Source organism: Hippopotamus amphibius, chromosome 7 (genome assembly GCF_030028045.1).
Source record: "Hippopotamus amphibius kiboko isolate mHipAmp2 chromosome 7, mHipAmp2.hap2, whole genome shotgun sequence".
Taxonomy (NCBI): domain Eukaryota; kingdom Metazoa; phylum Chordata; class Mammalia; order Artiodactyla; family Hippopotamidae; genus Hippopotamus; species Hippopotamus amphibius.
This window is the reverse complement of record NC_080192.1, coordinates 119,144,450-119,158,314: the sequence shown is the minus strand read 5'-3', so window position 1 is coordinate 119,158,314 and position 13,865 is coordinate 119,144,450. Positions and strand designations below refer to the sequence as shown.

Sequence of the window (13,865 nt, the reverse complement as noted above, 5' to 3'; positions counted from 1 at the left end):
CATTTGAAAGATGCTCAAAGTCATTAATATAAAGATAAATGCCCATTAAAATAAATATAAATAGTATTTCATATACATTCGTCAAAAGGTAAAGAAGTATAAAAATACATGAACTACATAAATCTAGAAAAGACTTCATAGAAAAGCTGCATTAATTCCAAGTAGCTGAAATGAGAAAACCAATCACGCTCTCTTAATGGTGTTAAATAGCAACCACAGAAAACATACCATAAGAGCAAATGTTAAATTCTTAAGGAGTTTAATTTCCACTCCTTATGCTCTTCCTCCTACAGAACTACCTATATTCAATTTTTATTAGTCATGTAAATGTTAAGGAAAAATTATGCTTAAAATTTAGAGTTTCTTCCATAAAAGGTAATCACTTTAAGTGATATAATCCTGAAACAAACAAACACCAGGTAAAAAAGCAAAAATTTTTAGCTAATGATTATTTGATGGAGAAAGAGAAAGTGGGACAGTACAATGAACTGTAAAGACTATGGACTAAGAAGTCAGACCATACAGGTTCAGATCCCAACTCTACCATTTATTGGTTGTATTTCTTGGGCAAGTTATTTAATTTAATGTTTTTGTGTCTAAGTTTACTCATCTGTAAGTCCTTATCTCAAAAGGTTGTTCTCAGATTTAAATGTCAACATATATAAAGAGTTTAGAATTAGTGCCTGGCATACAGTAAGCAGTCAATAAATACTAGAAATATGAAATAGTTCTAGGGACAACAGCAGAGTTTTAAAATAAGTTTTGTTATGTCTAAAGATAAAAGAGGATATGCACTGGGACTTCCCCGGTGGCGCAGTGGTTAAGAATCTGCCTGCCAATGCAGGGGACGTGGGTTCGAGCCCTGGTCCAGGAAGATCCCACATGCTGTGGAACAACTAAGCCCATGCGCCACAACTACTGAGCCTGTCCTCTAGAGCCTGCAAGCCACAACTATTGAGCCCACATGCTGCAACTACTGAAGCCTGAGCGCCTAGAGTCTATGCGCTGCAACAAGAGAAGCCACTGCAATGAGAAGCCCAAGCACCACAGTGAAGAGTAGCCCCCGCTCATTGCAACTAGAGAAAGCCTGCGTGCAGTATGAAGACCCAAAGCAGCCAATGAATAAATAAATAAATTTATAAAAAAATAAAATAAAAGGATATGCAGCACCACTGGCCACATTAGACTACAGACTGGTAGGTGGTTAAGGGAAGGACAGGAAGGTATAATTAAAACTATACTATTACTGATCTCTGCATTTTGTTTGATTATTAAATCAGAAAAAAAGTCAAAGTTAAGAAACAAAGTAAGCAAAACAAAATATGCAAATATGACCTTATACAAAGACACTACACAAAAGAATTGTGATCTTTTCTGGAAATTAAAAAAAAGGGGCTTCCCTGGTGGCGCAGTGGTTAAGAATCTGCCTGCCAATGCAGGGGACATGGGTTCAATCCCTGGGCTGGGAAGATCCCACATGCCGAGGAGCAACTAAACCCATGTGCCACAACTACTGAGCCTGTGCTCTAGAGCCGGCGAGCCACAACTATGGAGCCTACGTGCTGCAACTACTGAAGCCCGAGCACCTAGAGCCTATGCTCCACAACAAGAGAACCCACCACACTGAGAACCCTGTGTACTGCAATGAAGAGTAGCCCTGCTCGCCACGACTAGAGAAAGCACATGCACAGCAACGAAGACCCAGCGCAACCAAAAATAAATAAATAAATAAATAAATAATTAAAAAAAAAAAGAAAGAAAGAAAAAGACGTTTACCTCCATTGAAAGTAACCTCTCCAAGGCAGTCTCTCGGTACTTTTGATGCACATCGTTTATGGCAGTTGAATTTACAATCTAAAATAAAATATTCAGCTTAATAACTTATGTAAAAAAGTCAGGCAGTACCAGATACGGTTAAAGACTTTCTTTACTCACACAGAGTATTATTAATAATGATGATGAAATAATAAAGATTTCTTCTACTAAGAACTCAGGTTTTGGATTAAAGGTCTGGTTTCAAATTCTGACACTGCCTCTTAATAATTGTTTAAAGGCTCAGTTTCTTTAACTGTAAAATGAAGTTTATACTACTTGTATACACACTTTGCCAAAATGTTGCTGCCACTCCAGGTTTCCTTCCCTTACCTCACATTCTTCTTTCCACATCCCCTTAAGAGTTTCTCAGGCTGATTAAATTCCTTTGCAACATATGTCAGGCACTTACTTTCAATTTCTAATTATTAGATCTGGTGCATATGCAGAAAAGAGATTGTGATTCTACAACCACTCATCAAGAATTAGTAAGAGCTTTCCCATACAACCTTGTAAGGAAGGACTGAGTTTCTCATGCACAAGGTCTCCCACCCGTAGTGCATAACGGCTCTCTTCTGCCTGCCAAGAACCTCAGAGCTGATTACATTGCACATCAGTGTCAGTCAGGTCCAAGACGTTCAATACTGCTGTATAACTCAGTGGTTCTCAAACTGTGGTCACCAGACCAGCAGCATTAGCATCATCTGAGAACTTATTAGAAATGCATGTTCTTGGGCCCTACCCCTAACCTACTAGTTCAGCAACTCTGGGAGTGGGCCTGAAAAATGCGTGCTTTCATGACATCTTTAGTTAATACTAAAATTGAGACCCACTGCTATAACTAGTGTCTAACACAACCTTCGAAATACTTCTACCAACAATAAATGGGTAAAAATAATTTCAAATCCTGCCTTAGAATAATTTTGTAACCCCTGTGATTCAAGAAAAACCTGGGTATCATGCCAAGAGCACAGGATAAAGGTCATTATAAGAAAAAGCTCCATGAAATTAATAATTTGGTGGATGATAAAACTTAACATTATAGGATAGAACTACAGTCTGTCATACAGAGTGAAGTAAGTCAGAAAGAGAAAGACAAATATTGTATGCTAACTCACATATACAGAATCTAAAAATGGTACTGATGAACTCAGTGACAAGAACAAGGACGCAGATGCAGAGAATGGACTGGAGAACTCGAGGTTTGGGAGGGAGCGGGGGGTGAAGGGGAAGCTGAGACGAAGCGAGAGAGTAGCACAGACATATATATACTACCAACTGTAAAACAGATAGTCAGTGGGAAGTTGTTGTATAACAAAGGGAGTCCAACTCGAGGATGGAAGATGCCTTAGAGGACTGGGGCAGGGAGGGTGGGGGGGACTCGGGGGGGGGAGTCAAGGAAAGGAGGGAATACGGGGATATGTGTATGAAAACAGATGATTGAACTTGGTGTACCCCCCAAAAAATAATAAATTAAAAAAAAAATGACTTTATTAAAGAAAAAAAAACTTAGCATTATATAGCAATGTCTTTAAAAATAAGAGACTAAGAAATTCATATATGATATTAATATCTTGCATACATCTTAAGTAATTAATTTGTTTTTATCTTATGAGGTTTGCAAATTGTGAAAATAACAAGGTTTCCCTTTCCCTTTGAAAGGTACAGCCAAATTTGTGGCCCGCCCGCAGCAAGTATGTAGGTTCTAATGACAGGCATTTATACTCCTCTATATTCCTATCCATGTTTTTACTGATTTGTTTATGCTTTCTTTTATTCTATATATGCTTATATAAGTTGCTTTGAAATTTTAACATAACAAAGTAGAAAATAAACAGATGAATGAATAAATGAAATGCTGTTCTTACAACTGTGTATTTTCTCAAATGATCCAGCATAACTGTTTTATCTTAACTATTTTTCTTTTTCTTAGCTTGACAAGTGAATGAAAATGACTATTTCACTCTTTAAGTACCTTAATTCACATTATAAAAATACAGGGATCACTAAATTAAATCGTGATTTTTTGATAGATAACTAAAATACTTAGCTAAAGAGAAATATAACCTGATATTTTCTGAACCAATATAAGCATAAAACATTGTTTTTTCAGAGCTTTAAGAAGTTAAATTAATAACCCAGTGGTAGAGTTAACTGGTTTTATTTCAAAATTCATTAATCTATATATCTATTTTAGTCCCTTTATAAAATACTATACTTTTTTGCATGTGGTTTTAAAATGTTTCTGTTCTGCTCAGCAGAATGGCATTATTTACTACCTTTACTAAGATTATCTGTTTGCTAGAATTTGTACATCTGTTCTTAATGTTCTTTCCTAAAACATTCCTTAGTGGCTGCTTGCCAATACACTTCAGTATTGATATTTTAAAGTATTAATTTATATATTAACTCATATTCAAAAGTAAGCTGCTGAAACAAAATTTCAACATTTAATTAAGCCTGCCTGATGGTTACTGGCAACAAATGTACAACCTATTCTCTATTTGATATTCTCCTATGTAGCCATATATTGCCACAAAAAGTTTTCTTATATAAGTTAAATTTACATATAATTATTTGATTCAACATTGTAAAGAGGATTTTTTGTTGCAAGGATCTCAACTCTAATCTTTTACCTAGATAAAACTAGGTAATTCCACAAAATAGTTCTACTTTATGTACGGTATCAAGAACTATTAAAATAATCACATGAAAAATAAGTACATAAGATTACAGACAAATTACTTATACCTTATCCTGGCTCAATGCCTAATAACATTTAAATTCTATTTTGGTTTTCACATAATTGTGCAGCACTGTTCAGAACAAGATATGAAACAAAAAGATAAAAGCATCTTTAAACAGCATTAAAACATTATGTAGCTATAGGAAAAAATTATTCCATTATTCTATTAAAAACCTAGTTCATTAAGAGATATTTCTGGAATACTATGATAGTGTTCTGGGTTAGTATCCAAATATAGGGGTCCCCATTATAGTTCCAGTGGCTTCTACTATATTCTGCCTATTTCAGTGTAATTACTATCTGGAATGACAATTTTTGTACAGCTCCTGTAACTACATAATTAAAAATAAAAACACAACAAAACTCTTGTAATATGTTGGGGTGTGTGTGTGTATATGAATATTTAATGGCAAGAGGAGGGCATTATTTTATATTTTGCGTAGTGTCTGGCTCTGAAATTGGAAAGACTTAAGCTCAAATATTAGCTTACCTGCTTACTAACCGTTCCATATTGGTAAATCTTAAGCAGCCACACCTCATAGATCCAAATTCTAGTCTTTCTGTTTATACTCTAATTTTTCTTTAGCATAGCTCCTGGTACACAAAACACATGTTGCAGATAGCAGTTGTCATCCATAAATACAAGTACATATGTATTAATTTTTTCTTTTTTAAGTTAACAACTATGAGACCAATTTACATGTATTTGCTTAATGCTTCTGAACTATAAATATTTTAAACCTGTATTTGCTAACAAAAACAAATATGAAGTTTACTTAAGAAAAACATCCAATCCTACCTTTACACTGCATTCCTTGGCGAAAGAGGCCTTTCAGTAACCGCTTGCAGTACTGACATATTGTGGGACGGGTATAAGAATGAACAGCAAACGTGTGTGGAACTTTTACCCTGCACATGACCATCTTTTCCATCCAAATTGGGCGACCACTCCAAGAAGGAATTCTCTTACTAGGTTCCTGGTGAACATGTGACTAAAACGTAAGTAATTTCCGTAAGTGTAAGTTGATATTAAAAACAAAGTATTAAGATCAGGCTTGACCACAAAAGTCATTTATTTCTAACACTAAAGCCAAAAGTCTAAAAAATGTGGATCTCAACAGTTTCCTTTGGAAGCTTAACTTACTAACCCTTGAATGAGAAAAGTGCAGAATTTTTTTGCTATTATTTATGCTACAAAAAAAAAAAAAAGATATTCTCACCCTCACATACATATATTCACTGATTAACTATTATTTGCCAGGCACAGATGACATCTTACAAATAAAAAGCAAAACCTTAAATTAAATTTATAACATGTTCAAATACTTTCAAAAACCTTACTGAGAAATTAATCACAGGAAAATTAAGTAAATTCAGAAAGTGTTAGTGCTTCCCTTGTTGAGTTACTGAACATAACGTCTGAAAACATTTTGAAACAAATCTTAGTTTTTCAAATTTATTTTAACAAATACTAAAATAAGCATGTAAAAATCTAACTTTAATTAATGATGATATAAATAATAGCAGATACAAACTAAAACAACTTTACCCTCAGTAATTATGCTTTAAAGAAGCTCCTTGATATTTTAAGTACTTTTCAGTTTTTTTTTTTCTCTCTCAGGTGAGCAAAAAGGAAAATTAAAGGTGTTGGTCAAAAATTTTTGTGTAATCTGAGGAATAAATGGATTTTTAAACTATGAATCTTTCCATGTATACAAAGGAAATAATCAATTTAAATTATAGGTCAGATCAATATAGTTCATCATATTCATTCAATATTCACTGATTAGCCAGGCCTTCTATTGGAAATATGAAAATGAATAGAGCATATCCTCAAGGACAAAATCCAAATACCTAACTAACACCTAGATGTGTTACAGATTCTGTTGTAGCTGCTTGCATCTTCACTGCCAGAACTGACTTCTATAACTAGTAATGTCTGTAACTCAGAGAAGTTGAGTCATGGTACATTGATATGTTCAACCAATAAAAGCAAAAGAAGCCAGAAAAAGCCAAGAGATAGAGAAGTGCACAGGGGAAATGAGGGGAGGAGAAAATAAAAAGCTTTTTTGAAAAAAGCAGGAAGAAGGAAAAAGAAAAGGGTGGACCACTGGAGGAGAGCACTATAAAAACAATACAAATACAGCCTCTGATGGGTAGTTTTTCAATAACGTGTAGTTAGAAATGTTCTAAAGCAAATTATGAAGCAGTTTAAGAAAAGTAAAAAAGAATGTTCAAACCTGAACCAAACTTGCATACTTCGGGTGTCTAAGGTGTCCTGCTCTGGGCTGGCCCACCCCTCCTCCATGTATAGAGGACCTTCAGCAAAAGGAGCACCACAGTGATTCTGCAGAGCTGATAAACCAGCCAGTGGGAAGTAGAAACGGATGCTTTAGGCTTTGCTCTTCCCTGGCCCCCTAGTCTAGTGGTGACTCAACACTGTGCTTCCCTTGCTTCTGCTTCTACCACTTAGTTTGTCTCAAGTTTAAAACATACAACACGGAAAGACTGATTAGCCAGATTTGCCTTTTGTCAGGTCCTGCTTAGACTATGGTATCAGAGCATGTGTATAAGGAACTACTCAGTGGACTGTGATTGTAGGAGCCTGCAATTTTTCATGTCCAGTACAAGTAGTTATTTATGTTATTATCCCTATTTTAAATGTGAAAAAAAACAGGCTCAAAGGGATTAATACTACTAAGCATAGTAATAAAAACAAAAGTCAGATCTGGGTATTCTACATAGCAGTCTAGTGATTCTTAACCTTTTTCCCATCTCAACACACCTAAGCACATAACGCAATTTTACCAGTAACAGTGGTTTACCATCTAAAGAAAGGCAGGAAAGGTACTTAGCCAGAAATGTGGAGGACAGAGCAAGTTGGTAGAATTACCTACAGCAGTTGGCTAAAATGGGACCACCGAGATGAGAGTAACTAGAATTGAATGAAAGTTCTTGTCTTACCTTGCTTTAACGTCCCTCTTTACAAATTACTGCTTAGCTTAAATCCTTATTTTTTATTTATTTTTATAAATTTATTTATTTATTTATTTATTTATTTATTTATTGGCTGCACTTGGGTCTTCACTGCTGCACTCGGGGGCTACTCTTCGGTGCGGTGCACGGGCTTCTCATTGCACTGGCTTCTCTTGTTGCAGAGCACGGGCTCTAGGTGCTCGGGCTTCAGTAGCTGTGGCTCGCAGGCTCTAGGGCGCAGGCTCAGTAGTTGGGGCACACTGGCTTTAGCTGCCCCGTGGCATGTGAGATCTTTCCAGACTAGGGATCGAACCCATTTCCCCTGCATTGGCAGGTGGATTCTTAACCACTGTGCCACCAGGGAAGTCCCTTATTTCTTTCTTATTAATGTGTAGCCAGATATTTTCTGAAATTATTTCCACAGTGTGGGTTTAAACTAATTTTGGCTGAAGTAATTGCTCACAAAAACTTCGTGACAATATTGCCAACTCTCAATAATATAAAAGAATAAAGGTGATAAAAGCATTTAAAGAGGACAATTCCCCAATTATATATTTGGAACATTATTCAGTGCAAGCAATATCTCCACTTTTATGTGTACACTTAGGCTCAAGAATTTGTTTCTATTTTGATTCTGTCCTGTCCCCTCAGAAGTCTTCCCAAATGGGGAATTCCCCGGTGGTCCAAGTGGTTAGGAGTCCAAGCTTTCACTACTGAAGGTGCGGTTTGATCCCTGGTAGGAGAACTAAGACCCCACAAGCTGCATGGTACAGCCAAAAAAAAAATTTCCCAAATGCATTGCAATGAACATTGATCTCTCTCATCTCCAAATAGCCATCACTCAGTTCTGGTTTCTCTCATCTCAGTGGTTCCATTTTAACCAAATTCAACACATATGGACAGTCTACCCTCTTCTGCCTCTCCATCTCTTTGATTCCCCTCAGACTACGTTAGACACTAACAGAAGCTGCCTTCTTACATGTAATCGATGACAACCCCAGAGTCAGATTCAAAGGCTTCTATTCCAAACTGGCCTTTTCTTATCTCAGCAGTCAGTGAAGTTTAGTATCTTGACTGCTTAGAAACTTTTCTTCCTCATGCCTTATGTATAAAATCAGGATAACAGCTATACCTTCCAGGACTGCAGTGAGGATTACACAAGAAAAGCTAAGTGAAGCAGCCAGTGTGAAGACTGGCACCTGAGAAGGTATGAGGCTCTTACTGTGCAGCCACTTAGAGTTACTTCTCTGAACTTGGTTTAGATTCAGGTTGCTCCCATCTCGCTGCTATCTCCTTCTTTCTTTACAGTACCCTCTTTTACCACTCTTCCTTCCCTCTGATTTTCCCCCATGAGTTCTCAGCTCTTCCCTTACTGTGCCTTGTTCATTTTTGAGACTGCATGCTTGGACTGACAAATGTACCCTTGAGACATTCCTCTCTACAATTTCTACTGGTTCTAAAATACTCTGCACAACCTAGCCAATTCAAACACGTCACTCTACTTTTTATACTTCCCTAAGGAATATTCATCTTTTGGATAAAATCTAAATGAATGAATTAAAAAACTTAATACTTTATTCATCTGCTCTGTCCTGTTACTTCCTAATCTTGCAATACTCAGTGGGTATGACATATCAACAGTATTCGTGGGGTTCTCAACATACGTTTATCCTGCAAGTCCCCAATCCTAGCTAAGTTTCTTGTGCAGTTTGTGTATATAATGCATTAACTTTTTAAAAATTTATATTATTTATTTTTTATTTTTTGGCTGTGTCAGGTCTTAGTTTGGCACGTGGGATCTTTATTGAGGTATGCAGAATCTTTCGTCGCAGCAAGTGTGGGCTCTTGGTTGCAGGCTCTCTAGTTGTGGCATGTGGGTTTTTTTTTTTTTAATCTAGTTGTGGTGTGCAGGTTTTCTCTTCTCTAGCTGTGGTGCACAGGCTCCAGCGCACGTGGGCTCTATAGTGTGGCGCATGGGTTCCAGAGTACAGGGGCTCTGTAGTTTGTGGCACACAGGCTCTCTAGTTGAGGTGCACGAGCTCAGTAGTTGTGGTGTGTGGTCTTACTTGTCCCGCAGCAGGTAGGATCTTAGTTCCCTGACTTGGAATCAAACCCTGGTCGCCTGCTTTGGGAAGCAGATTCTTTACCACTGGATCACCAGGGAAGTCCCTGCATTAACTTCTCTATTACCAATCTTTCCCCAAGCTTTTGTATGTGTTTATAATAATTCTTTGCTCTCAGTTTCTAATGCTACATGGGATTTTTCCTAATATGGGATTTCTGTGAAAGAATTTCAGATTTTACTCCAGTGTAAACAGCACAAAGGCTTGATTTTGCTGTTAATATACAGAAGACCAAAGGGGTTACAGAAATAACAAAATGTTAAGATTGTAATCTATGGATGGAAGTCACTTTAAGTAGTACCATATGAATAAGGTGGTTATTTCTTTCTTCCCTGATCTACTACATTTACCCTTGAGGGATACAATATATGAGGAAAAGTCACTGATTTACAAATAATCAGATCTGGGTTGAATTCTAACATTGCTTACTAATTTGCTCTGTGACTTCAGTCAACTCACTTGACCATTCCGAGTCCCAGCTGTCTCATGGTATACAGATCACTGGAATATTGTAATGATGAGTGGTTATCACTCAAACACTCATTTATTTATGACTGAGTACCCATTAAAGCACAAGGCATGGTGTTGGGCATGGTGGGGCAAACAAAGACATGAGTATTGTCTTCTCTAAACAGATCATAAACTCCAACACTATGATATTAAGGTAGGATGCTATATACACCATTAGGGATGTCTGGAAAGTGCTATGGCATCCAGGAAATAACTTCTAGGTTAAAGGGGAATCAGGTAAGGTAGTTGTTGAGCTAGGTCTGGAAAAAGCATGTAGGATAGATACCAACAAGAGCAAACGTAAAGGGGAAAGGGTATGTTCAGGGAATGCCAACTAGTACAGGTTGTTGGAAACACAGACTATATAAAGGTTTCTTAGTGGGGAGTAATCTAATCAGAGTTGTTGTATATTAAGCTGTAGTGAAGTGTGGAGACCAGGAGTCGGGATACTGGTCAGGAGGTTGATCTTGTGGTCCAAGCAATAAGGTTATCCTAAAGTACACAAACTGCAAGTCATTACTATTGGTAAGCCCTGTCTGCAGTAATACGTTTTCAGTTTCTTAAGTGTAGGAATGTTACTATTCTTTACAATATAACTTACGTTTTAGGACGATGTCATATGTCCTGCAGAAACATAAGCAGCAAGTAGTAAAAGTAGTAAAATGCCCTCTATTACCTTAGAATACATACCTCTTCAGTGGGAAGGGCAACATATTCAGTCTGTAGGGGTCTTGGAACTGAGAGGCCAGGTCCTGGTAGGGATACATTTGAGAGACGTCTCTTTCTTACACCACTACAGTTATTTGGAATCTTGAAGGCACATCGTTTATGGTAATTTAATCCACAGCCTAAATACATTTAAAAAGGTTTAAAAAATTTAAAAAACTTTTTGTGTGTGTACATTAAAAAAATAGGTGCTTCTTTTACTTCATTTTCTCTGGCAGCCATAGTTATCCTAATGAAGAACCCAGATGACAAGCTAAGAAGAACAGGAAACATGCAGAAAGGTTTATTTAGAAAAGTTAAGTTAGCTAAAGCAGTGGTTTCTTCAAGTGTGCTCCCCAAGGCAACCCCTAAAAATCTGTTAGAAATCTGAATTATTGGGCTCTACCACAGACCTACTGAATCAGAAACTCTGGGGATGGGGCCTAGAAAAGTGTGTTTCAGCAAGTTCTCAAGGTGATTCTGATACACATTAAAATTTGAGAACCACTGGCTTAAAGAACTTCAGCAAACTGTGGACTATGTACCAAATTCCTCCCATGATGTGAAAACTATAAGAAATTCAGATTCCAGTGTTCATAAATAATTTATTGGAACCACAGCATGTTCATTTGTTTACAACCTGTCTATGGCTATTTTCATGCTATCAATACAAAAGCAAGGTTAAGTCATTGCAATAGACACCACATCGCCAGCAAAACTTAAAATATGTACTCTTTGGCCCTTTATAGAAAAAGTTTATTAACGAATCAGAAATGTGAACCTGCATTCCACTCCCTGGTAATTCTAATACAGAACAACCACATCTCTCCAATTCTAAACCTTGGGTACTACACAGTCACTGACCAACGATCTTGTTCTTTCATTGATGATTAAAGAACGCAAACGTGAAATCCTATTTCAAATGATACAAAAATTTAGAACACATACCTTCACATTTCAGTCCCTGACGTACCAATCCCCAGAGCATCTCACCACAGTAATCACAAAAAGTAGGAGCTTTGTAAGAATGCACATAGAGAGTATGTGGACGAATCTGGAAGTCTTCCACTGTGGCCAAAGCTTTTAGAAAAGAAAAACATTCAAATAAACCCTATACTTGTAACTGTGATGAGATTAAGAACGTTGACCATATTCATTTATGCCAAAGTACACAGAATCTTTTTTCTTCCCATAAAGTTTCACCTGACCATAAAAATAAACTATTTTCAGCATTTAATATTGTGCTTTTCAAACTCTATTTTAGGAAGTTCACCAACTTCAAATAATTTGAGCTCTAAAAGCAGGTCTGTAAGGTAGGGATTTTGACCTCCAAAAGTATTTTCTTGGAGTGACAAGACTGCAAATAATTATCAGATTTATTTTAGGTAGTTAAAAACTATTTAACTTATAATGTATTTGGAAACAGAATATTAAAGTAAAGGAAAAAACTGTGGAATTTAACATTAAGTTATAGCAATGTTTCTGTGGGAAACACACTCAGTTCTAATTTAGGATCCCAGGATACACTCTGTTCTCCACCGTCCTAGTGGTTAGGAAAAAGATACTCTTCTCCCCTCCGTGGGCAACTTAACAGCAGCAGATGCATCCACCATCAGACATCGTCTCAACAGTACCTGCAAGTCATTAGTGGATACTCCTGTGGCCTGATGTAGGGTCCAGAGCAAAGAAGGAATAGATGTGAGCTGACTGCCAGGGAGGACAGGGAGTGAAGCCTCCCTGGAGCGAAAAGGAAGAAAAGGATTGGGATCTGTATAGAATTTTGGGTTATGGTGGAGAAGATGAATGGGAAGGATTCGAGCCTAATAAGGAAAGGTGATGGTCATAGAGAATCTCAAGAACAGGCTACAAAGATGAATTTGGGAAGAGGAAAAAAAATGGTGGCAAGACTCTGGACCCTTAGCTGGCCTTCCTTCATTTCCTTCTCGTCCATCCCTCCTTTCCTTTCCTCTCTTCCTCCCTCTTTCCTTTGCTGCCAAACAAGAAGTTTTGCAGGCCTACTGTATACATTCTTTGTTCTTTCACACTTTTCACTAACAATCCTGCTCTCTTGCTGTTGGATGAGATAAGAAATAGCAGGAGCTAAGAACAATGGATGGCAAGAATGGGTGAGAGGGGAAAGGAGAGAATAGGAAAATGCCCATGAAGAATAAAAAGAGAAGGAGCATTACTTAAGTCATGGAATCAACCAGTATTGCAGTTTCCTCTTCCACATCTTTATTATTTCTCCTTTTTTTTTCTGATTTTCTTTTCTGAACCCTAATTTTCTTCTATGCTTTTCACAGAAATGGGGAAAGGGACCAGAATTTCAGGCGTAATTGTTTTATTTCTTTGACAAAGATGAACACATTCCTCTTCCAGTTCAAGTGATAACTCCCTTAGCTTAGTAACATTCAAATAAGTAATTCAAGGCTTATTTTCCTACTTTCTCATCTGTGATATAACCCTGCTGAAAGTAAAAATCACATAGCAACCACTATTACAGATGAAAGAATTAAGCAACTATAGTACAATGTATAATTGAATACAGCATTTACTTAAATGCAAAAAATAAGGCTCACTGGGGAAAAAAAGGCAACAAAATAAACTATTTACTTACCTGAAAGAACAACTTCTACTAGGTCTCCTTCATGTATTTCATCTGCTGAGGTAATCAGCTGTAAAATATTTTCTGAGTTCATGTCATGGCGAAAGAGAAGAATTTTGTCATACATGCCAAAGAATCCACACTCTGGAAACTGCAAGAAAACAGTCCTATATCAGTACACCTACAGCTTTCTACTTTTATAAGTAAATGTCTCAACCTTACAAAAGAATTTTAAATGTAGTTTTTAGCCTAACACTGTCTATTTGCTAACAATTCTATTAATATCCAAAAAGATCAACCATGTGCTCAGCATCCTGGTTAATTCTCAAGTTCAAAAATATAAATAATCATTGATTATCTTAAAACGTGTCTCTTAGAAGTACAGAAT

The 13,865-nt window shown here is 36.8% G+C and overlaps 1 protein-coding gene across 3 annotated transcripts in view; it reads right to left on the bottom strand.

Moving 5' to 3' along the window:
* PRKD3 (protein kinase D3) overlaps positions 1-13,865 on the bottom strand; it is a 79,582-nt gene that overhangs the window by 25,950 nt on the left and 39,767 nt on the right. For all 3 annotated transcript variants that reach the window (XM_057743656.1, XM_057743655.1, XM_057743654.1), the window contains 5 exons: positions 13,490-13,628; positions 11,821-11,952; positions 10,858-11,015; positions 5,358-5,550; positions 1,777-1,854 (listed from right to left, as the gene is read on the bottom strand). In XM_057743656.1, the coding sequence (XP_057599639.1) occupies positions 1,777-1,854; positions 5,358-5,550; positions 10,858-11,015; positions 11,821-11,952; positions 13,490-13,604 (676 nt within the window). In that variant the 5' untranslated portion in view covers positions 13,605-13,628. The remainder of the gene's footprint in view (positions 1-1,776; positions 1,855-5,357; positions 5,551-10,857; positions 11,016-11,820; positions 11,953-13,489; positions 13,629-13,865) is intronic.